Source organism: Schistocerca gregaria, chromosome 8, assembly GCF_023897955.1.
Source record: "Schistocerca gregaria isolate iqSchGreg1 chromosome 8, iqSchGreg1.2, whole genome shotgun sequence".
Lineage (NCBI taxonomy): Eukaryota > Metazoa > Arthropoda > Insecta > Orthoptera > Acrididae > Schistocerca > Schistocerca gregaria.
Genome location: NC_064927.1, coordinates 290,562,033 through 290,587,174, shown reverse-complemented (window position 1 = coordinate 290,587,174; position 25,142 = coordinate 290,562,033). Strand labels below are relative to the sequence as shown.

At 40.1% G+C, this 25,142-nt stretch overlaps 1 protein-coding gene across 1 annotated transcript in view; it reads left to right on the top strand.

Moving 5' to 3' along the window:
* Window positions 1-25,142, top strand: part of LOC126285149 (carboxypeptidase D-like) — a 225,740-nt gene that overhangs the window by 13,566 nt on the left and 187,032 nt on the right. Inside the window, exons 2-4 of the mRNA XM_049984464.1 lie at window positions 554-792; window positions 9,051-9,220; window positions 20,967-21,128. Coding sequence (XP_049840421.1) covers window positions 554-792; window positions 9,051-9,220; window positions 20,967-21,128 — 571 coding nt within the window. The remainder of the gene's footprint in view (window positions 1-553; window positions 793-9,050; window positions 9,221-20,966; window positions 21,129-25,142) is intronic.

Sequence of the window (25,142 nt, the reverse complement as noted above, 5' to 3'; positions counted from 1 at the left end):
TATTATTATTTATTGCATTTGATAGAGACTAGTACCACATCTTCAATTTATAGAAAGTGCATGTAACGTGAATACAAGTTGAATTGCTATTGACCCCTGGAAGTTATTTACATTTGTATTGCTGTTCACGTATCTACTAAAATCTACCAAATAACTTTGAGACTAAAATAGCATTTTCTCTTTTGTTACCAGACAGTGCCACAGATAGCACACACTCAGTTGTTTGTATTATTACCTGAAATAAATCCACCTGGCGATGGAGATGTGTTCCTCTGAAAAACATATTGTGAAGAACAATACCTGTCTCTAATTGCTGTAATTTGTATTTTCAACAGAAAATAAGTTAACTGTATATAGTTATTTGAATTTGTGATATTTCTTTTTTTAGTTTCATTGTTTCACGTTACAATCAGATATGTTAATTAACTATAATATCATTTAGTTTGAACCACTGCTGTCAGGTTTACATCTTCATGACAGTTGCACAGAGGAATTATATTGTGTGGAATAATGGCTCAGTTCCCTCCACTTACTAATTTTACGGTTTTTGCAGGAAGGAAGTTGTGAAACGAAGAATGATTCCAGTGGTCGAACGAATGCAAATGGAGTGGACCTGAATCGTGACTTTCCAGATCAGTTTGATCAAAATCAGAATGATCACGATTATATCACAACTGGCAGGCAAAATGAAACTTTAGCTGTAATGACATGGATTGTGTCAAATCCTTTTGTACTGTCTGGAAACCTACATGGTGGCGCTGTTGTCGCAAGTTACCCATTTGATGACTCAGGGTAAAGAATGAAATGTGCATTATATTGTTTTTATGCTATTCAGTAATTATTATTTATTAGTAATTATTATTTATTTGGTTGATTATTTAATGGATCATATTTCCAATACAGCATGAGGATGTGTGATGCATGTGTTGCTGCATATTTACTCTACTTTAATGGATACCCACTACTACACGTGTTTGATGCTGAAGATTGAATTTCTATATCATTTTATCATTTAACAAAATGAATTTTCGTTTTTAGTTTCAAACTTTTGATACTGAATTTTATTTGTAAGTATGCTGAACATTAAATATCATTTGTAGAATTCTCAGGTGTTTGGTTGGGTCATGTCATAATTACTCCATGGTATTTTGGCAAGCAGAGTCAATGCCATCGTCAGGTGGTCCCAGATAACTGCATCTCCACTCCTGTCGGCATCTGTTATATGTTGGTCGTTACCCCCACTATCATTCTGTTCTTATTGCTGACTGTGCGGCTGCCACGGTGGATGGTGGCAATGGTGGGATTAGTTGCTCTTTGCTCCGAACTCTGTTCTCCAGTGTTTGCACTATCGCCTTATTGTGCAAGAACTCTTTTCCTCTTCCAGACCAGGGTATCAGTTATCATGGACCACCTGAAGATGAACAAGTTTGTGTTGAGTAATTATAACTTGATCTGGCATGACAGCTGAAAATTATACAAATAAGAAATATTCTTGGAAAACATCAGGTCACTTTTATTATGAGACATGACCCTGGTCTCAAAGTGGCCTGGACTTCTTCAGGAGAACTAAATACAGTGTAAAACTAAATATGGTTTCCAAAGTAGACTACTGAGTCTGATGTGTATTAAAAAATTTGAGTCATGTCATTGAGACATAGACTTTCAGTGAGAAAATCGTTCAAAATCTGATGGCTTCCATATGAAATCTGAAGCTTGGACAGCATGACATTCTTGGAAGATAAGAAACTTTTCTCAGAGAATCATTATTTCATCACTTTTGTGACACACACTTCACTGTTATCAAACATTATATGGTGCAAACAGTAGGTACAGGTGAACAGATTCCATCTTCTTTGCTTTCTGAAAGACATTTGTCGCCGTACTACATTCTCAAGTGGTAACCTCAAGGTGGTCACAGAAAGTGACTCCACAAATACAAGATGTGTCCCAAAAGTCATGATATATATTTTGCTACATTCCAACAGGTTACAGCACATTCAGGCCAATTTTTTTTTTTTTTTTTTCGAAGGGGGGGGGGTGTCATCTTTATAGTTACCTCCAAGCAATGGCGCCATGAGGATAACTGATTTAATGCAGCCCTGTATTGAAACAATGTATGCCAGATATTTTTGAACTGTGTTGGGCAATTGGGTTCTGCACAAAACTCAATAAAGAAGCTGGATAAACTGATGAACTGCTTGCACAAGCCTCCAGGGAGTCTGCATTTTTCTATGTGCAAGTTACGAGGCGGGTGATGAAGTTTAAGGGTGGCCAAGAGGGGGTGTATGATGATTCCCAGTGTGGTTGACCATCAACAAGCCAAACTGAAGAAAATGTGACTTGAGTGCGTGGGTTGTTGTATTCCAACTGGCAAATGAGTGTACAGTTGTTAGCCATCACTCTCAACACCCCATAAACCTTTGTGCATCTCAATGTTACCAAAGAATTTGAACATGCAGAAGGTGTGCACTAAGCTGGTCCCCAAACTGTTGATGGATGAGCAAAAAGCCAATTGAGAGTTGATTTGAGTGAACTAAGAAACATGTGGAAATTGAACTGGATTATTTGAACAATGTTATTACCGATGATGAAATGTGGCCATTTTTATATGACTCAAGAGATGAAGCACTAGAGTGCCAAATGGTACTATCTGGGGTTACCAAAACAGGAGAAGATGAGGATGAGCAAATCCAAATTGAAGACAACGTCAATAGTCTTTTTTGATGCCAAGGGTGTGGTTCACAAAGAGTTCGTTCCTCAAGAGCAGACCGTTAATGCTGCCTACTACATGGGTGTTCCAGAATGAATGTGGAAAAGGATCATCCACATGCAAAAACACATTAGGTGCCGCATAATGACAGAACACAGAGTCACACGTATCTCTGTGTCCGTAATTTCCTGGTGAAACATAACACTGCAGTGCTACTACAGCCACCTTGCAGTCCTTACCTTGCTCCAGCTGACTTCTTTTTGTTTCCCAGTGTCAAGAACGTACTCAAAGGATGCTATTTTGACAGCACTGAGGCTATCCAAGTGGTTGTGACAACAATTTGAAAGGGTATTTCCTTCTGTGACTTTGAGTTGGGTGGGGGTGGGGGGGGGGGGGGTGGTAGGTGCCAGGCATGGGAGAATCAGTGGAATAAACATATAGATGCTCATGGAGATTACTTTGCAGACAGTGTTAATAAATCTTTTTTAAAATATATTTCATGACTTTTGGGACACACCTTTCATGTGACTAGCTGGGATTTTTAATTTTGGAATCTGATACATTAATTCCGTACAATTAATACAGGAAGGGACTGCAGGGTGACTGAAATGTCATTTGCACTTGGTGTAAAGGCCGGATAAGTAAAAGATAATGTACCCGGTCTCATTGTGTTGGAAAGGAGTAGACACCCAAACAAACAAAAAAATCTTATACCACCTACCTAGTGATTAATAGAGATTAAAGTTAACTTCAAACACCAACTGAAATTACACTGCTTGAAAACTACAAGAATAGCTGAATATGTAGTAATGTAGTGTGTGTGTGTGTGTGTGTGTGTGTGTGTGTGTGTGTGTGTGTGTGTGTGTGTGTGTAGCTTAAGATGGAAATGGTCAGTGTGTTTTCATATTGTTCACTTAAAAAGTGTACAGCAATTTTTAAAAAAATACAGTGAGAGGTAGCAATAATGACCTATAGACCATGTAAATAACTGATCTAAACTGAAAGTTCAGTTCAGCACAGACAAAAGGTAATAGAGATGCTAAGCTACTTCCGTGGTGTCCTTGGAAGAAATGTGGCAGTCTTTTTGTCTAGGTGGAATGCCTTACAAAATTATATGTGTAAGCATAAAATACTCACAGTCAAACACTTTACAATGGCTTGTGTAGTATACACATGGATGCAGAACTGCTATTGTGACACTGTTGGGATGAAGTGCAGATGTGGCACTGACTGTCCATTCTGTTATGTCATTGTTCATTACCAACCAGTAGAAGTATCTTCTCACAAATTGGCCTGGACATGGCACGGCAGCTTTTACTAGTGAGTACTAAAACCTTAGAGTATTGTATTACAGGGATAGTGACCTGATATCCTTCTTGAAGACGAGGAGTGCATGTTGCAGCTTTTATTAATCTACATCTATACTCTGTAAACCATTGTGTAGAGTTCTTCCATTTACCAGTTATTAGGGTTTCGCTCGTTTTATTACCATATGGAACATGGGAAGAATGATTGACTGATTGCCTTGTGTGTCCAGTAGTTATTCTGGTCTTATCCTTACGACCCCATGTGAGTGATAAGTAGGGGCTTTTAGTATACTTCTAGAGTCATCATTTAAAGCCAGTTCTTGAAACTTTGTTGATAGACACTCTTGGGATAATTTGCGGCTATCTTCAAGAGTCTTCTAGTCCAGATCTTTCCGTATCTCTGTGACACTCTCCCTTCTATCAAACAAATCTATGATGATTTGTGCTGCCCTTCCCTGTATACATTCAATATCCCCTGTTAGTCCTATTTGGTACGAGTCCAGCACACTTGAGCAGTACTCTAGAACTGGTTGCATGAGTGATTTGAAGCAATCTCCTGTGTAGACTAATTGCACTTCCCCAGTATTCTACTGATAAACTGAAGTCCACCCCTTGCTTTACCCATCTCTGAGCCTTTGTCATCATTCCATTTCATATCCCTACAAAGCATTACACCCATGTATTTGTATGAGTTAACCAATTCCAGCAGTGACTTATTATACTCATACATACTAGATTTTTTTGTTTTTTGAAGTGCACAATTTTACTTTTCTGAATATTTAAAGCAAGTTACCAATTTTTGCACTACTTTAAAATCTTATCAGGATCTGACTAAATGAATATGCTGCTTCTTTCAGACAGTACTTGATTACAAATAACTGCATCATCTGCAAAAAGCCTGATGTCACTATTAATATTGCCTGCAAGGTCATTAATTTACAATATGAACAGCAAGGGTCCCAACACACTTCTCTGGGGTAAAGCGAGAGTTACTTCTTTTGATAATAAGTATAGGTGTAGTACTGAGTCAAATGCTTTTAGGAATTCAAGAAATACTGCATCCACCCGATTCCCTGGATCCAGAGCGTTCAGTATATCATGAGAAAAGTGTGGGTTGGGTTTCACATGATCGGTGTTTTCGAAAAACATGCTGGTTGGCATTGAGGAAGTCATTCTGTGCAAGACACCTCATTATTTTTGAGCTCAGCATATGTTCTATGATTCTACTACAAATCAATGTCAGGCGTATGGGATGGTAGTTTTGTGGATTACTTCTGCTACATTTTTGGACACAGATATGAGCTTTGTTTTCTTTTTTCCCAAGAATTTGGCATTGTTTTTTGTTCAAGGGATCTATGACAGATTGTTGTTATAAGAGGGGCTAACACAGCTGCAAATTCAGTGTGGAATCTAATAGGAATTCCAGCAGCCCTGGAGCTTTGTTCAGTTTTAAAAATTTCAGCTGTTTCTCAACACCAGTGACACTAATAATTAAATGTTTCCCTGAGGCATTTAAGCCTCGTCATTATGCACGATAATGATCGAAGCAGAAGAAATGAATTAAAATTTGTGCTGCGGCTGGGACTCGAACGTGAGTCTTCTTGTTTGCTAGGCAAAAATGTTAACCATTACACCACTTAATTTGGGTAGTTTGTGCAGCAGTGTTGACCATTGTACTGCAGTGGTGTAATGGTTAGTGTTTCTACCTAACAAACAAGAGGATCCGAGTTCAAGTCCTGGCGGTAGTACAAATTTTAATTCATTTCGTCTGCTTTGGTCATTAAACTGACACTAATACTTATTTCGTTCATCTTTTCAGTGGTATAAGGATTAAATTGGGGTAATTCCCCTTGGTTTTCCTTTGTTTGAAAGCAGAGTTAAGAATTTCAGCTTTTGCTTTGCTAACCTCAATTTCAGTTCCTGCCTTATTCTTTAGAGACTGGACACTAAATTTAGTGTAATTTCTCTGGATTCTGTGAAACATCAGTTGACAATATTCTGATATAATAATAATCATTGAAGGAATCACACATTGCCCGAATTGCATGGCATGCAACTAAGATAGTGGATGGGAAAGCACTTCTAATTATGTGTGTTTCACAGGCAGAAAATGGGTCTCCTATGCTGTTTTAGGCCATGGTAGTGTATTTTGTTTTTGGTGTCTCCATACTTTTTGTCCACACCATGTACATCCATTAGTTGTGAGACAGGCGTCACAGCTGATTGGTTTGATTGGCACCAGTAAGTACATTGTCATCAAGGTAATTTGTACAATGGATTATGCTGTATAAAAGCTGTTCAAGAACCTTCTGATGGATAGGTTGTGCAATGGTAATATGGAAAGCTGCCTGCGATGCAGATTAAACAGGGTTGTGACCACTATAATCTGCTGTGAATTATTATCAAGGCATAGCAGTAACACTTTCGGGAGATCAATCTTTGTGATATAGTGACTGCCAGGAAAGCTAAAAAGCAGCTTTTCGAGACAAGGAAACTTGTATGTACTGATTATAGATTTGTATGTTGATAATTGTTTTAAAAGTGCTAATCATTTGTTATGACCCTTTGGATTTATGAACTACAGTAATAGAGGCCACACTGGTGCCCACAGTCTAAGATATAATCGCGACACTCAATGCTGTGTCTGACGTTTTGTGTGACGCTAGCAACACCTGTGGTGAGGAAGCTGGTGGTAAGATTAATGTTTGATCTTAATTATTTTTCTACTTAATTAATGAAATAGTTGATATAGTTTTGCATTCGAAGCATAAATAACTTATCGAGACAGCTGAATGATCATGACATAAACATAAAAACGATCAAATCTCACTGATTCAGTGACATAAGCTACATCCTATTCCTCAAGAAATACTTTTGAACATTTGTATAATTGCAGTTTACTCTGCTGGAAAGCAGGAGAATATAAACACACATTTCATTTATAGGGAGCATATATTTATGTTGTTGTTTTTTCCAATTGTGATAGGCCATTTCCTTGACATGTTAAAATAGTGTATGGTGTCTAATGATTCACATATTCTTACACTTCACTTGATTTCCTAATACATGATTATTTTTATAAATGTATTTACTTTTGCTTCAGAATTGAATGTATTGGAGATTCTTGCTGTTTGTGATGCAGATATAGCAAAATTTATGAAATTGATTTCTTCCGTGTTGGAAACAGTTTTATTGCTTTTGACATTTTATCATCACATCTCAGTGGTTTTCTCATCTCAGCTATGGTTTTGGTTGCTTATTTGGAACATTAAATAATCAGCTATTGCATTCCACACCAGTTTCATACGTTCCAGATTCACTTATTTGATTGGAAGTGTAGGGTACAAAACTTCATGTTGTTGAGTAGAAATATGATATCCTTCTACAAAAGGTGAGGTCTTCTCCTGTTTACTAACCATTTTTTGTTCTCAGAAGAAAATGACATTCTTCAGTAAATATCTGTTGGTTACAAGAGAGTCACAAATAAACTGTCCTGTGATGTGCCATTTCATATCTCCAAGGGCCCTTAAGACATGAAAGAAAGGCAGATGTGGCATCATTTTTTTTAAATTATTGCCAATTTTTATGGGACTGCATGTGCCCTCTATTGTGAAAATTCTGTTACAAATCAATATAAGCTATGCTATTCTCCCTCATCTGATACTATATTTATGTGTGTAGCTTTCTGTCTGCTTGGTACTTACGCTGGCTAGTGTGGTTGGATAAAGGAACCAACCATTGACATTTCTGACATGAAATGTGAAGGCCAATTTTATGGCAGAGTCAAATGTTCTTTAAAATGAAAACTCTACAAGAAATCGTCTCAGTGAGTCTAGTGTGCCACTTCCCATAAAAGGAAGAGACGGAGTAAAGAACAAATGTAACAGAAATAAGGAGATAAACATTTTACTGCTATCACCTATGCATCATGTTGCATTTCAGCATTAGTGCCACTCACAAACACCTCAACAGTGTCTCAGATAGTTTGTCAACCAACTCCTTCAACCATTTCTCTTCAGCCATTTCTTCTTTTAGGAGAGTTCAGTTCACATAAGAGCTTCTTGCTTGATATTTACCATGACTAATTTCAAAACTAGTAATGTCAAATAAACCACTAGCACTGAGATTTTTATCATTGTTATTATCCCACAATTGCATACTGGTGGTGCTTACTCTGACTATGAAGAAAATTGTGGAAGTGGACTATGCAAAGGCAGTTGAGTGTATTTGAACATTAGTACAGTGTCAAAGGTGTCCAGGACTGAACACTCAACCAATGTATTCCACAAAGCCACTGATGCGTCCTTACCAAAAGTTTCAAAACATCTCAGAAAAAAAATTCTGGCTGTTGGTGGAATGAGCACTTGCACTCTTTAATGAGGGCACCTTAGACTTTTCCAAATAAACAACAGCTAAACACCAAAGGATAATCAGCTAGAGCAAATTAACTGGCCAGTTGTGTCTAAAAATTAGTTTTAATAGCTTTTGACCTTTAATCAAGAAGTATTTTGTGTAATTACTGTTAGAGATGCTTTAATACATTGAAAATGAAGGTGTTACAAATCAGAAGCTTACACACTCAACAATAATTTAGTACTTGTGGTAGTAAACTCAGTTTTTTGTCTTCTAAGTGCAAAATAATTCAATCCAACTCTGGATTCAAGATGTTTTGATATTCAGCTGCCAGCTGTCTGAATATTCTAGAACAACATGCGTGTCAACCTATTTCTTATTTTAATTTTTTTTATCAATGTGAATAATTTTGAGCTGCAGAGTTGTTGCATCATTGGTCTCTTAGACAATGGTGTCAGGCATAGGATTTATAAAATCAAGTTGCATTGCCCATGTTTTAAATCTCATGCTGGAAAATTTCATACAAATAAATGTAATTTATAGGTAATTCCACAATGAGAGTTTTAACTTTACTAATGTTTCAGAAGTGTTCCACTTTTTAGGTTTCTTATTTGTCACTGAGACACTTGTTGTACAACAGGTTCAGCGGAATAATATAATGTGTCCTTGATTTTGAACAGAACGTCCCGTGAGTGCTGTGAAGAGAGCAAATCTCCTGATGATGCTTTGTTTCAATCATTGGCACGCACCTATGCTGCTGCTAATCCTAAAATGACTGATGGAAGTGCGTGCCCACTAGAGAAATTTAAAAATGGTATAACGAATGGTGCTATGTGGTATGAAGTGAAAGGTCAGACTCAAAATTTTATAATCTCATTACATACACACACAAATCATTACTTTAATATACAGGAGACTTCATCAGATAAATAATGTAACTGACAAACATACAGTGTGTCAATAAAAAAAATTAATCTTATTTTAAAAACACTGTTACAAGTTTATTTTAATTTAAAAATTCCTTGAATGAATAACAATAGTTTTGCACCAGGATGGTGTATAATGTTATCTTCAGTAAATTTAGTTCCATAGTGAAAGTGAAAGTTTTTCACTTTTAATTTATTATGACTTTTCATAGCCAGTAGTGAGGAGTCGTATATTAGAACATTAATCTTTAAGATGGTAACATGAAGTTATCTTGGTTTCTTTTGTCATACATATGTTGAAAATTGTTTTCTATAAATAATTTTGGAGTAGTACATATAAAGAATAAGAGCTTATAAATGTAAGTAGGTAGCATAGTTAAAATATTTAGATCCCTGGATAAAGGTCAGCATTAATCCTTAGGCATAATATTGCACTTATTACCAATAAAAGTTTTCTTGAAGTAATAATATCCTGCTTACAATACTTCCAAGCTTACAATACATTCAAAATAGCTTTGTTAAAAACCTTTTCTAGTGTCCATGCCACTTGTGCAGAGCAATACTGTCATTGTGAATGGAGTACTGTGCAGCTTGTTTATTAAGTAGCTTGTATGAAAAATACCAGAATGATTTTTTTTTCTTGAAATATCCCCAGGAATTTCACAGAATCTCCCTCCTAAATTCCTGAATTTTATGGATTATTTGGAAGTTATATGATTTTGATTTTGTAAATTGTGTTAGTTGGGTCACAGGTTTTTAAATATTTAGGATGCCAATGCCTCTTTGGAGAATTTGTTCTGTGGCCACACTTTAAAGGAGTACAGTTGCATCATCTAAAAAAATTAAGCTCTGGATGTTACATTTAGAGATAAATTATTTTTTAAAAATAAAGATAGGATTGGGCCTAAAATGGAACCTTGTGGGATACCCTGTGAAATAATTATTCATTCTAAAAAACAATTTTCTGTACTTGACATTACAACTACTCTTCACTTTTTGTCTACTAAATATGATTTGAGCCACTTCAGAGTGCTGCCATTTATTTTGTATCTTTGTAATTTATTTGACAGTAAAGATTGCTTTACACAATCAAAAGCCTCCATAAGGTCACGGAAAATTTCTGTAACTTCTTGGGATTTGTCCAGAGATAGGAAAACGTTCTCAACAAATTTGTTATGGCACATGTTGCGCTCTTCCCTTTCTGTACACTACAATGGTTTAAATTATTATGACAATTATAATAATGATTATTATATTTATCTGTGAAATCTTAGATTTGTATTGTGACAACTTTTTTGAATGCTTTTGAGAATATTGGTGTTATAATGCTAAACACTACCAATAGTGCAGCCACTAAGAACAAACATTTATGTATCCACATTCAAACCAATGACAAACATAGACACAGTACAATAAGCAGTAGAACATGATCTGAGAAGCAGTGCCAGCAGCGCTGTCTTCTTATAGAGCAAGGCACCGGCAGACAACACAGCCGATGTCGTGCCTACGCCCTAGTCTTGTCATATACTGCAAACAGCCTCTGATTGCTGACCTGTGCAGCTGCCAGTGACGGAAGTCTAGTGCACCAGTGGCCTGGTGGCAAGATGTATGTCCAGGTGTTGTATGCAACATTATAGCACCCCTCCCCTCTTGGGAAAATTGCACTCCTCTGATGTGGGCATCTGGGTGACTGAAGACACATCCATGGCCTCTGCTGTAGGTGACAAAGGTAATGATGGCATCAGCAGGAGGAGATTCTGGGTCAGAACTCATGAGTAGGGGCAGAAATGGCATGTTTATGAACAAATATAGCAGCCACTCCCATGAAGTACCAAAAGGGAGGATTGGCAAGAAGAGTGTCGGCAGCATCTTGACATGGGGGTCCTCGACGTCTTGTAACTGCACCTGTGGTGGAGGCACTGGCCACTTAGTCAGGGGGTGGCAGAGACATTGGTGGTGAATGACATGACGCCACTGGCTCAGCCAGTGGCAGAAGCGCAGGTGGCAGTGACGATGGGAAAGGCCAGCAGCATGTGTAGGGGTGCCAGACCCCAAAGGAGAGGCAGGATTTGGCGGCTTCCACAAGGAGGGTGGATCTGCTCCCACAGTTGGGATGCCCATGAGCCTGGGACACTTGTTGAGGAAAGGCAAAGGTTGTGGTGGCAGACCTGTGGCTCTTGCTGTGACATGAGGATGTGGCTGATCATGGTGATGTGCCACCAGCCCTTTGGTGTGCACTATGCAGAGACAGTGGCCATAGCATCGGTGGACTGTGACTCGAATCCACTTTGGTCAGTGGCTGAACCCCCAAGCCCAGACCACAGAGCCTGGAGGGAACCATGAAGGGGGCTGCACAGACGGACTTTGGTGGGGTGGCATGAACAGATAGAGGAGGGTAGGTGGATGGTGACCATGGAGGATCTTGGCCACCATTCCATCTCATCATTAGATTGGAAAGGAGGAGCAATCACGGGGTGAATGCCTTTGTAGTCACAGAAATCCTGAGAGGTCTGAGGTAGCAAGTGTATAAGACAGTGCTTCAATAGAAAAAGTTTTTTAAAGGACCTACACCATATCTGTGGCTGCTGTGGAAGGACAATGGATATAACACATGGAAATTTAGAAAAAGCATCTACAACGTAAAACCAGTAAGAATTTAATCCCACAGATGCTGAACTGTGGGCCATGGAGAGACCATCACCCACAAAGCCGCCTGCTGTGTAGCACTCTGAGAGCAGGCTGTGACAAGAAGTACAATATCGCCATTGATTCCACGCCAAAACATGTGTCGAGGTCAATGACTTGATATGAGAGGTCTGACAGAGACCAAAATCCAGTCATACCTCTCTGATTAGGGTGTCATTACTGTCCATTGGGTAATGAAAAAGGTAGAGTCCTCCTTAGTGCCCACCCGCACACTTTTTCTCTCCTTTGATAGCGTGCTGCTTTTGCCTGAGACCAAAGCCGGCTATGAAATTACCATAGCATGACCAAACATTCCGGACCCAATGTCACCAGCACCATCATTTCAACCATACTAGAACACCCACTCGAATGTGTAACCTGCGGTAAGGATGCGCAAGAGGGTGATTGCCCTCCTCCTCCTCCCCATTGTATCAACTGCAATGGCGGCCATGCCACCTCCTCTCGGGATTGTTCCATGTATCTTGATGAGTGGGCTGTCCAGTAGATCCGGGTAAAGGAAAAAGTGCCTTACCCTGTTGCCCTCAGGTTCTTGGGTAGTTGCAAACCCTGTGTTCTCCTGTTTAGCACTTATAGTTCTGCTCTTGCTACCTCTTGCTCCATGAAGGAGATGACCACGCAGACATGCGATGTCAGATTCAGCTCTGAGGTTGTGAAATCGCCCAGTGTCAATGTAGCATCACCATCCCCTTTTCTGCTGTGCAACAAGCCATCAAACTTTCACCTCAAGAGGCAAAGCCACCAGCTACACAACCGGTAGGCCGGAAAGGGCAGAAGGAGTACTCCCGTGAAGACTTCCTATGTTCCTCCAGTCAGCCAACATCTGAGTGTCCCTCTGCTATCCAGAAAGGTTTGCAGAATTCCAACAAAGGCAAATGGTCTTTTCCTTTGCCGACTCGAAGATCTTCTCCGACAATGTTGCCACATGATATCTTAGCCCGGCCGGCGTCTGTGTGCACCACCAACTGTTTTTCTGCATTGGACTCCACAGGCCAACAGCACAAGCAAGCCAGTGCTTCTGTGGACCTCTTGGAGCAGGATCCTCGTGCTTGTGTGCCCTGTAGCAGTGAGTCTTTGCAGGCTGTCACTCGGCAGCTGCCAAGGTGACACTCCTTCATTTCTTCCCCATCATGACTCTCTTCCAATGGAATGTTTGCAGCCTTCAGTCCCACAAAGAGCTTTTAGCATCACAGTGTCCCCTAGTACTTTGCCTTCAGGAAACCAAATTGCATCCTCATGACTGCTTTGAGCTTTCATAATTCTTCCCGGCTTATTTTGACTTTCCCCTTAAGCTGGACATTCCCTCTCGTGGGGGTGTCAAGCTGCTCACAAGGGATGAGGTTCATAGTCAACCCATCTCCCTGAACCACCCATCTTCAAGCTTTCCCTTCCTCATCTGACTTTTTCCCCTCTGTACCACTTGTGTCCCTCTGTCATTTGGTGTCACCTCACCAGGGCAGACTTCCTTCAGCTAATTGGGCAGCTGCCTCCCCCGTTTCTGCTACTTGGTGGCTTTAATGCACATCATCCCCATTGGGGTTCTCCTGGAACCTGTCAGAGAGGTGCCCTCTTGGCTGATCTTCTTAATCAGCTCAACTTCTTCTTCCTTAACACTGGAGCACTCACATTTCTTTCTGACTCCTCTCACACCTATTCCCATTTAGACCTGTCCTTATGCACTGCCCAACTTACCCATCGTCTTGAGTGGTCCGTTCTTTCTGACACCTACTTGAGTGACCATTTCCTATGTGCTATCCGTTTGATGACTCTTACTCCATCTGCATGCACACCCAAATGACAGCCTTCTAAGACTGACTGGTGGCTTTACTGCTCCCTGGCGACCTACGAAGAACAAGATTTCCCCAGTTGTGATGACCAGGCAGAATATTTCACAAATGTTATCCCTACAGCTTCAGAATGTTCCATTCCTCACCCTTCCTCTTTACCGCACTGGGTTCCAGTCCCTCGGTGGACTGAGGCATGGTGCAACACAATTCGGTGCAGAGACATCCTCTCTGTGTTTTTAACCATCATCCTATGATGGTAAACTACATTCATTGTAAGTGTTATCGCCCTCTTCATGATAGCAAGAAAGATGGCTGGATTTCATTCACTTGTTCTTTTAACAATTCCACCCCTTCCTCTGTCATGTGGGCCAACCTCCGATGGCTCTCTGGGACCAAGATCCATTCACCAATTTCCAGCCTGACAGTAGCAGACAATATCATCGTGAACGCTATTACTGTCTCCAACACCTTAGGCTGCCATTTTGCAGAAATTTCAAGCTCTTGTCACTGTCACCATGCCTTCCTCCATCAGAAATGCGTGGAGTTGGTTTGAGCGATACCCTTCTCTTCTCAGAATCATGAGTGCTACAATGCTGCCTTTACTATGAGGGAGTTAGATGATGCTCTCAGTTCATCCCGATCCTCCACTCCGTGGCAGATGCTGTCCACATTCAGATCTTGCAGCACCTTTCTCTTGTGGGCAAGCACTTTCTGCTCCATACTTACAACCGCATCTGGGCAGAGGGCATGTTTCCCGGATGTTGGCGGGAAGCCTCCGTCATACCCATACCTAAGTCTGGTAAGGACAAACACCTTCCTTTCAGCTATCGCCCCATCTCTGTCACCAGCTGTGTTTGCAATGTGATGGAATGTGTGATTCATGCCAGACTGGTATGGTGGCTTGAGTCTCTCAGTTTACTAATGACTGCACAGTGTGGATTTCCTGCGTGCCTTTCTGCAATTCACAATCTCGCCACTTTGTCCACTTCTGTCATGGATGGTTTTCTGTGGAAATCCCAGACTGTGACTTTTTTTTTGATTTAGAGAACACCTACGACACCTGCTGGAGAACTGGTGTCCTCCACATCCTTTACACTTGGGGCTTCCATGGCCGCCTCCCCCATTTCCTTCATGAATTTTTAAAAGATCAATTTTTAAGGAGCGTGCGGGTTCTGCCTTGTCAGATACATTTATCCAGGAAACTGGTGTGCCTCAGTTCCCTCTTGACTGTCATCCTCTTTGCTATTGCCATTAAACCTATAATGGCCTGTCTCCTGCTGGGCATCTCCAGCTCTCCTTTTGTTGATGATTTTGCGATCTACTGCAGTTCTCCACGGGTCTGTCTCTCTGAGTTGCTTCCTCAGACATGTCTTGACACCGACAATAGCTATTGTTTTACCACTGACAAAATGGTCTGTATCAATTTCTGGCGACGCAATTGGTTTCTCCCACCATCCTTACATCTTGGGCCTGTTGCTCTTGCATTCATTGAAACTATGAAATTCCTGGTGCTCATGCTCGATAGGAAGCTCTCTTGGTCCTCCCATGTATCTTACCTGGCAGGCCTCTGTATGTGGTCCCTCAATGGTACTTCCTAGGTTGCAGATTGAACCACCCTCCTCCATTTATAAGCGTCCTGTGTCTGTCTGAAACTAGACTATGGGTGCTTTGTTTATGCGTCTGCACATCCATTCTCTTACGCTGTCTCAACATTATCCACCATCGTGGCATGCATTTAGCTGCTGGCACTATTTTACACTAGCCCGGTTGAGAGTCTGTCTGCTGAAGTTGCTGAACTACCACTGTCCAACCACCATGACTTTCTCCTCAGCAGGTATAGATGACATTTGTCTGTCATGCGTGGCCACCCATCCTATGCCTCTTTCTTCAATGATTCCTTTGATCACAAGTATGTGGTGCATCCCTCTTCTCTGTTAACTCCTGGAGTCCACTTTCGGTCCTTGCTCTGGCAGCTTAACTTCACACTACCTGCAACTTTCGCAGTGGGTGTGAAGCCTTCACCACCTTGGCTTCGTGAAGTGCTCCATTCAACCTTGGCCTTAATTCACTTCCTAAGGACACTACTACATCCTTGCTATGTCACATTCAGTTTCATGACCTTTGCGTGGAACTTCGCTATAGTACTTTTGTGTACACTGATGACTCTTGGACTGACCATGGTGTCGGGTTTGCCTTTGTCATTGATGCCAGCATTTTTTGATATCGGCCTCCGGCGCACTGCTCAGTATTTACAGCCGAGTTCTTCACCCTGTATCAGGTTACGGAGTACATCCAGTGATGCAGACTATTCAATTGATTCAATTGTATCCTCTGCTCAGATTCTCTCAGTGCTCTTCAAAGTCTATGTGCATTGTACACAGCCCATCCCTTACTGCAAGAGGTCCAGGAAAACTGTCACTTGCTCACGCTTGGTGGAGCTACTGTGATGTTTATGTGGGTTCCTGATCATGTCAGTCTGCCAAGAAACAAGGCTGCTGATGCATCTGTCAAGGCTGCAGTCCTCGTACCTCAACCCACTAGTTCCTATATTCCCTCCGATGATCTCTGTGTTGCCATCTGTCAGGAGGTGGTGTCACTTTGGCTTCACCATTGGTCCTTTCTCCATGGGAATAAGCTCCAAATTATTAAGCTTCTCCCAGTGGCTTGGATGATCTCCTTGTGGCCTCCCGCTGGGAGAAGGTCATTTTAACTAGGTTGCGTATTGGGCCCTGCCTTTTTAGCCATCGTCATTTGATTAGTGGCACTCCCCGCCACTTTGTACACATTGTGCCCAAGTTTTAACTGTCCACCATTTCCTGACAGAACACCCTTTTCTTAACCGTTTACGTTCCCACTTGGGTTTGCCGTCTGAGCTATCGGCCATTTTAGCAATTGACACATGGAATGCCCACCCTGTTTAACTTTTTATCCATCATAGAAATATTTAGTACTGGAGGGCAGTGTGGAGGGTAAAAATCATAGAGGGAGACCAAGAGATGAGTACACTAAGCAGATTCAGAAGGATGTAGGTTGCAGTAGGTACTGGGAGATGAAGAAGCTTGCACAGGATATAGTAGCATGGAGAGCTGCATCAAACCAGTCTCAGGACTGAAGTCCACAACAACGACAACAGCAATAGCAATACGGTGAAGGCCATTTAATTTTTAGTTCCAGACATCCGTTTCTGTATGGTGTCTTTTATTGCCATTTCACCACTTCCCTGTTTTTAGCTGTCTTCTTTTATGTCAATTTCGATTGACGTATAGTCGTTTTTTTTTAACTACTCTCTGTCTTCGTGTTCTATAGTTTTGATTTGGGCACATATGACTGCAGTTGTTTTTGCACCCTAAAACAAAACAAACAAATAGTAACCCCCAACCACATCAGCCTGTCCAATTCTGATTTCTTTGATCATGCAAGGCCACTGGAATAGGGCACACACAGAAAAAGTACAACTGTACTATAGATTTCAGTATAATGTGGGCTGTAAAATTAGTGGCACAAGCTAACTCATTCGCAAAAAGAGACGAGAAATCAAAACTCAAGAGAATCCAACTGCTGTTAAGTGACCTGGTCAGAAACAAAATGCATCACGTCTGCAATGGAAAAAACAGAAAGTATTGATATAAACCATACTGAACAAATTGTCAGTGCCAGCATCATCCACAATAAGTCAAGGAGCAAACTACAGTTTAGACACAGTGGGAGCTGTAAATTGCCCAAAAATTGGAATATGCTGCTTGTTGTAACTGATCAAATGTCGAGTAATAGTAGACAATGCTGGAGATCCCAAACCCATGTAAGTTTGTGGGTTCAGTAGTGTCACGGCTTGCTATTATTTCTTAGCACTAGAGACAGACAATTTACACCCATTTCCATATCCTCTGGAGTAGGCTGGGAACAAAATGCAGGTGCTGTATGCAGGGAGGCTGCATTTGTATGGCTGCCATTTCATCCCCCCCCCCCCCCCCTCTCACCTCCAAGAAGTAACTGATACCTTATGACCAGGAACAAGAGCCACCACAGTGATGTTACACCAAATCTCAATCTGATAATGAGCAGCTTGAAATACCTCTGATGATTGAGCAATATTTAACACTTCAGGCAAAGATGAATTCTTGCACTGTAATGTTTGTTGGTGCATCTCTTCGTCAGGAACCAACCAAATGATGGCATCACAGACCATAGAATCAGTATAGAAATCATTATGGGCAGCTGCCCAAGTGTGCTGTTGGGGCTCAACGTGCTTGGCAACGACGTGAATACACGTATAGTGATAATTGGACAAAAACTTACACATTTTGTTGGACATAAGTGACACCAGATCCTGGAGTGCGGCTAACTGACACAACGCTGGTACATGCGAGGGTAAACTTAAGAAAGGAGCAACAGCTGTGTGTATCAGTGACACCAAAAGTGAAGTAGTGTTGCCAAATCTGTTTTATGTAAGCCTCCTGGTGTTTGGTCCCATCATCGTAAGGGGTAAAAGATGTAACAACTGTATGAGCTCGCTGCTATTTGAGGAGAGATTTGTTATCACAAATTATTTCATAATGCTAGAGGCAATCAATAGTTAGGCCACTAAGAACAAAAGTTTATTCATCCACTTTCTAGGAAATGACAAAAATAGCTACAGTACAATAAGCAATAGTACACAACCTGAGAAGAATTGCCGGCTGTGCTGTTTTTATATAGAGGACGTTTGTGGTTGGCAGTGCGACAGATATTGTGCGTAAGCACAAAACTTGTGACCCTCTGCAGGCAGCCTCTGGTGGCTGGTCAGGGCAGCTGCCATTGGCAGACTATTTAAAGTGCAGTGCACTGGTGCCATGGCACATATCCAGGTGTTACTACAGGGTTGTAAGCAATTGGGAGAAGACTTATAGTTAGTAGTTTCCTACATATTCCTGGGAACTTTTCTTGAGTAATGGCTTTATTACTGCTACTGAAGAGCATCTGGGAAGCATTCTTCTTCAAATGCTTTGTTAACTGTTTCAAATAGCAGTCTTTATATTATACTAGAAGCAGTTTTAATTACAGTAGTGGATATTTCATCCTACTCAGTCGAATTTTTAGTTTTATGGGTCTGCCCCCGTTAGCTGAGTGGTCAGCACGCCGGAATGCCACGCCAAGGAGCCCGGGTTCGATTCCCGGCTGGGGCAGGAGATTTTCTCTGCTCAGGGACTGGGTGTTGTATTCTCATCACCTTTCCATCCCCATCTCTGACACGCAAGTCGCCCAGTGTGGCATAGAAAGCAGTAAGTACTTGCCCCCGGCGGCTGAACTTCTCCAAATGGGGGACTCCTGTCCCACAATGCCACACACTCATTTCCGTTTTAGATAATACTATTTTGTTTACACCTATGGCTGTAATTCATTCAAATTTAGTTCTAAGATCCATGAAACTGGAAAGTTTGACCTTATGTAGGAAACCACTTGCGTCAAAATCTGATTTTTATGCATTTGTTAAAGGAACTCGAGGAAACATCCGGTATTTCTGAAAGTTTTACAATGGATTTGTCTGCTATCTATATTTGGAGATTTGTAGAATGCCGGTTATGACATCAAGATTTTATGACTACCTGTGATTTATTCACATGGTTCAGAATAATTTTTGGTTGTACGATTTCTTTTGCTGCCTTTACCATACTTCTAAATGCAGTTTTATAGCTCTTTACATGGTTTATAAAATCAAAATTTGTATTAATTTTCAGTTTATTGTGTAACTGTCTTTTACTTGCACATATCATTTTTATAATAGCAGTTATCCATTTCAGCTGCTTGTTAATTTTTTTATGGTAAACTTTTTGGGTCAATATTTCATTAAAACATGAAAAAACTTTTAAGAAATCATAATTTTTAGAACCTACAGTACAATGTTCCTCTGGCCAGTTTACTTCTTCAAGCCTAGAACAAAGCAAGTATATATTTTTCTTACTAAAGCATTGCTTGATGCACATTTTTCTAATGAATTAGCTCTGGAAACAGAGCAAAACAATCAGAAATGCCTAAATCAATGCAGAATTTTTTGGACCATCAAGTGATTAATTTGTCAGACTATTGTCTATACGTGTGCAGATTGTTTACCCTCTCTCATGAATTCTGTAGAGTTAAGCTTGAAACCAAATTCTTGAATCAGACCAATAAATTCTGTTGATTCATTGGTTTTATTTATTATGTTAATCAGAAGTTATTATAATCCTTTTCTTTTGCTCTTTTGTTAGTGTCTGTTAGAGACATCTTAATTTAAGCAGAAATAATGTGTTACTTCTTTATTGGGGACTCTGTATATCAAAATTATTAGAATATTTTTGTCTCTTTAATTCTAAAAAGCAAATTTCAGACATGCCCTCATCATTTAGAAAATTAAAATCATCTCTTACATTAAGGATTAAAGAATTTTTAATTACTATGGAGGATTGAGAGGTTAATAAATGATAGTAAAAATAGAAAAGAGTGCCAAAAAAGACTTTTGAGCAAATATATTGAATAATAATTTCCATTCTCACATAATGTAACAATTTTTATGCCATATTGAAAAAAAAGATAAAAAAAGCTTTGGACACCCGAAATTCTGCATCACAAAAGATCATCAATTTGCATGATTCAAAATTAATGAGATTTCTATCTTCAGTATAAGACAAAGCAGCTATTTATACAACTGCTTTTAACATGTAATCAATAATGGTGTAGTTATAATGAATGATTTAAGTTTCAGCACTGGTTAGTTTAAAAAATCACTCACTAATTATACTGGTTTGAGATGTGGTTCATATTTATGAATAGAAAAAGAAGAAAGTAACAGTTATTGAAGTATATGAGATTACTTATTTTATTGTGTAGTAGCTCTTATTTGCAAAGCTACATTTACGAGTAGGTTTTCACATATGAAGCTTCTTTAAACTAGCATGAAATCTTAACACAATCAATTTTATGACACCACTTTACCAGTTACCATGTCAGAGAATTTAACAATATGCAGCAGGAGTGACTAACTCTATCAGCATTTAATTTTTAGTTAAATGTTTACTTGGTTAGATGAAGATGATGATCAATTGCTGCAGTAATCTTTTTCCATCTAATTTCTCTTCCTTTTAATACTATTGTTTCAAATCCTTATTTTTATATGTGAATCAGGGCAAAACATTCTTTCTGAGAACTGCCATTTTTATTTCTATAGGAGGCATGCAGGATTTCAATTATGTATATTCCAATTGCTTTGAAGTGACATTTGAATTAAGCTGTTGTAAGTTCCCTAATGCTTCTGAATTGTCGACTGAGTGGGAAAACAACAGAGAGAGTCTCTTAAGTTTCATGGAAGCTGTGCACAAAGGAATCAAAGGTATGATTTTGTGGCTTTTAAGATCTCAGTAAATTTAAAAACAGTTCATGATTTTTTTAGAAAGACTGTGATTTGTTTAAATTTATTAATTTTAATCATCTCTGTATAAACAGATGTTCAAGAAACATGCAACACTGGACTCACATTCGGGAGGACAACGGTTCAAACCTGTTTTTAGCCATCCTGATTTAGTTTTTCTGTGATTTCCCTAAAGTGCGTCAGGCAAATTCTCGGATGGTTCCTTTCAAAGGGCATGGCCGACTTCCTTCCCCATCCGCCCCCAATCCAATGGGACCAATGACCTCACTTTTTGTTCCTTCCTCCAGATTATACAACTAACCAAGAAATATGCAACTCCAGAAGACTAATGCAAAAGAATCTAATCATAATGTAAAATTTTTTGATGGTGGTGAGCCACAGTTGTGCAATATTATTTGACTGTGTATTATTGTATTTATCTTTTGTATTGGCTAGATTTAAGCTTTTATGCCAATATCTGTTGCTTAATGAATATGACATGTAAATGGTCTAAGAACTTCTAGTGTTGTACTCAATAGTGGCATAAAAGCTGAAATGTTGATAGTACAGAAGATAAATACAGTAATACTCAGTCAGATGGCAGTTTATTCTTTCAAAAAATAATCATAATGTTTAGAAGAACTTTCTGCCAGTTGGAAGTACGTAAAATTGTATAGGCTTGTCACCCACACAAGTTCACCAGCACTATCATCTCTGCAAACACATCATGCCCAATTTATGTAATTGGCTAGAGCACTGTCATACAAAGTGGACATGTGGAGCCATATACCAATATGCCTTATGATTGAGTGCAGCTTAAAGATGATGTTTAAAAAAAAAAAAAAAAGTTGTTTATCAAGTGTGTAGAAGGTGCGGAGCACCAGTCAGCAAGAATTTTAAGTGTTCATGTACATATCAACTATTATAAACCTTTCAGATGTAGTTCATTGGAAACTGCTTTGCTTCATCTTCTTTATTTGTGCATTCATATGCTAGCCGCGTATAGGAATATTATCCTAGAATGTATGTAGGTCCTCTTTATTTCTTTGCCATTTTGGCTCACTGTGATCTCAACATACTGAAATCTTGAAGTTGGGGATAACATAATGTAATGTACTGTAACTGTTCTTTGGCACAAAAATCATTTGAAAATTGTGTATCCTCCTGGACACTGAAATTTTAGTGAACTTTGTGGAAGACAAAATTAAATGGCATTCATTGATCAGAATTTTCAAAAAACCTATATTTTGTCATATAAACATAGTTGTCAAAATTCCAAGTTTATAGTAGGTAAGTCAGTTATTATCTGCAAAACAGTTATAAAATTTTATTGTAATCAAATAGGAAAGTAAAAGAACATAATTTTTTGACATAGTCTCCTTGCGTTTAAATAGACAAGGTCCATTGTTGTACAAGACTCCTGGTGCCCTCATAAAAGAAGGTTCTCGGTTGAGCTGTGAGCCAGGAATGCACTGCTTCTTTCGCTGCTTCATCCGAGGCAAATTGATGGCCCCTTAATGCCTGTTTGGGTGCACCAAACAAGTGTAGTCAGAAGGGACAAGTCTATATAGAGGATGATGCAGTACTTCAAATTTGAGTTTATGAAGCGTTTCAGCAGTGTGGGCAGCAGTATGCGGACGGGGATTGTCGTACAACAATACAACAACTTTTGACAGCAGTCCTCGGCATTTGCTTCAAATTGCAGGCTTTAGCCTGGCAGTAAGCACCTCGCTGTAACATACACTGTTTATTGTTATGCCTCTTTCCCCATGATGTTCCAGTATTGGACCTTGTGCATCCCAAAAAAAACTGTTAGCTTCAGTTTTCCTGTGGACGGTTGGGTCTTGAACTTTTTCTTGCATGGCGAATTTGGATGTTTCCAGTGCATACTCTGCCAGTTACTCTCCGGTCCGTAATGATGGATGCATGTTTCGTCACCAGTAATGATCCTGTCTAAGAAGTTGTCCCCTTCGTTACCATAGCGATCCAGATGTTTTTTGCAGATGTCCAGGTGTGTTTGTTTATGCAACTGTGTGAATTGTTTCGGGACCCATCTTGCACAAACTTTATGAAACGCAAGTCTGTTGTGGATGATTTTGTAGGCAGAACCATTAATAATTTGCAGATGATGTGCCACTTCGTCAATAGTTAATCGTCTGTCTAAGAAAATCATTTCACATGAACACTCAATGGTTTCTTCATTTGTGTTGGTAAACGGCCATCCGGCTCATTCATTGTGCATAACACGAGTGCGACCATTTTGGAATTTTTCAATCCATTCGTAGGCACTCCGTCATGGCAAAACACTGTTCCTGTACTGCACCGAAAGTCTTTGATGAATTTCGGCCCCTGATACTCCTTCCGACCACAAAAATCACTGAATGTTGTTCTTCTTTGGGGGAAATAGACAGTGGGGCAGCCATGCTTAACAGCACAACAGTGGTAATGAAACTAACCTAGCAACTTGAAAATTGCAAAGATATAACAAGAAATAAACAAAGCATGTGTCATCAACGTAAAATGACAGTACTACCAAAATAAACAAATATGTAACTAAATTGTGTATAATAATTGACTTACCCTTGAACTTCGAGGTAATCAATTTTGAATGTGTGGACTAATAGTTTGTTATCTGTACAAGGTATTACAATGCCATGAATCATTACAGTCAGCATGAATGTAAAACTGTAAGAGCGGAAGGTGGCTAGACAAGCCAGGAGCTGAGCCCCAGATTGGGAACAAAACTTGATGTGCGAGTTAATCTACAGGGGACCAGAGAGTCTGAACACCATGTAGAGATGAAGCATGGAGATAAGCACAAACTTGACCAACGTGAATGACTGTCACTAGCATATGGAAAACAGGGCGCTAAATGAGGTGAGATAGTAGTCTGCAGTCTGAAATCAGTCTGTTTTGAGCTGGGTCAGTCCTGTCATCACCAACGGGTAAACATCTGAGTCAATGGCTGTGCTTCACATGCACCTTCAATTAAAGAATTCTGTATTATTCCATTTCAGAAACCATGCCGGTTCATTTGCATCTGTCTTGATGTTTGCTGGCAGGGATACTAAATACCTCCTCCCTAAAAAGTCTGCATTGAACCAAAATTTGTTTCTGCTGCAACTTCTGTTGCAAAACCAGTGAGTGTGAGAGATGCCCTGACAACGGGTTGATCAACTAAGGAGGCTACATCGATACAGATTGCTTGCTCCAATAGAAGGGTGGAAGATTGCGGAGTATGGGGTGATGTCTGGTCTGCTGGCATTGGCAGGGATGGGTACTCAACCACTACAAAGTCAGAGGGAGGGACACCAGCTCAGATTACATGAGATCCACTTTGGCAGTTGCAGGAGTGATCCCACCAGTGCCACAGTCCTCGTTGAAGATGGCAGAAGGCAATGAGGGGTTGCCAACAGGCATGCTTGATGCCCAAATTCTGTGCCTTCCAGCAAACCATCGCTGCAGCCAATCTCATCGCCCGTCTGGCTTGGTCAGAGGCACAACAGATCCAGTGACAGGTCATCTGCTACTGGAACAATTGCTGATGTTTGTAATCCACTACCACATCCAGTAGCACCCCTGGAGCTGAAAGACTAGGTCCAAACAGCAGCTATTTGAGAGAAATGGGCACTCTGATATGGTTTGGGGCATGTGACTCTGGTTGCAACAAATTCAAAAGACACCACAGCTGGTGCCCATGCAAATGCTCTTCTGGTCTGTACTCATTATCCAGCATCACCTGGTTGGTGGCAAGAAAACTAGACAGTGCATTGTCGCAGGACAAGTCAGAAACAGAGTTTTTCATTTGAGTTTTAAAAGTTTGCACAAGTTGCTCCACCTCAGAGTTAGAGGCTGGGTGAAATGGGGTGATAGTGAGGTGCTGGATACTCTAGCTTATGAAAAAGTCTGCAAACTATTGTGACACACATTGCTGACCATTGTCAGAGACAATGGGCATCCGGGTAGAGACCTCAACAGTAAAAATGACTGACAATG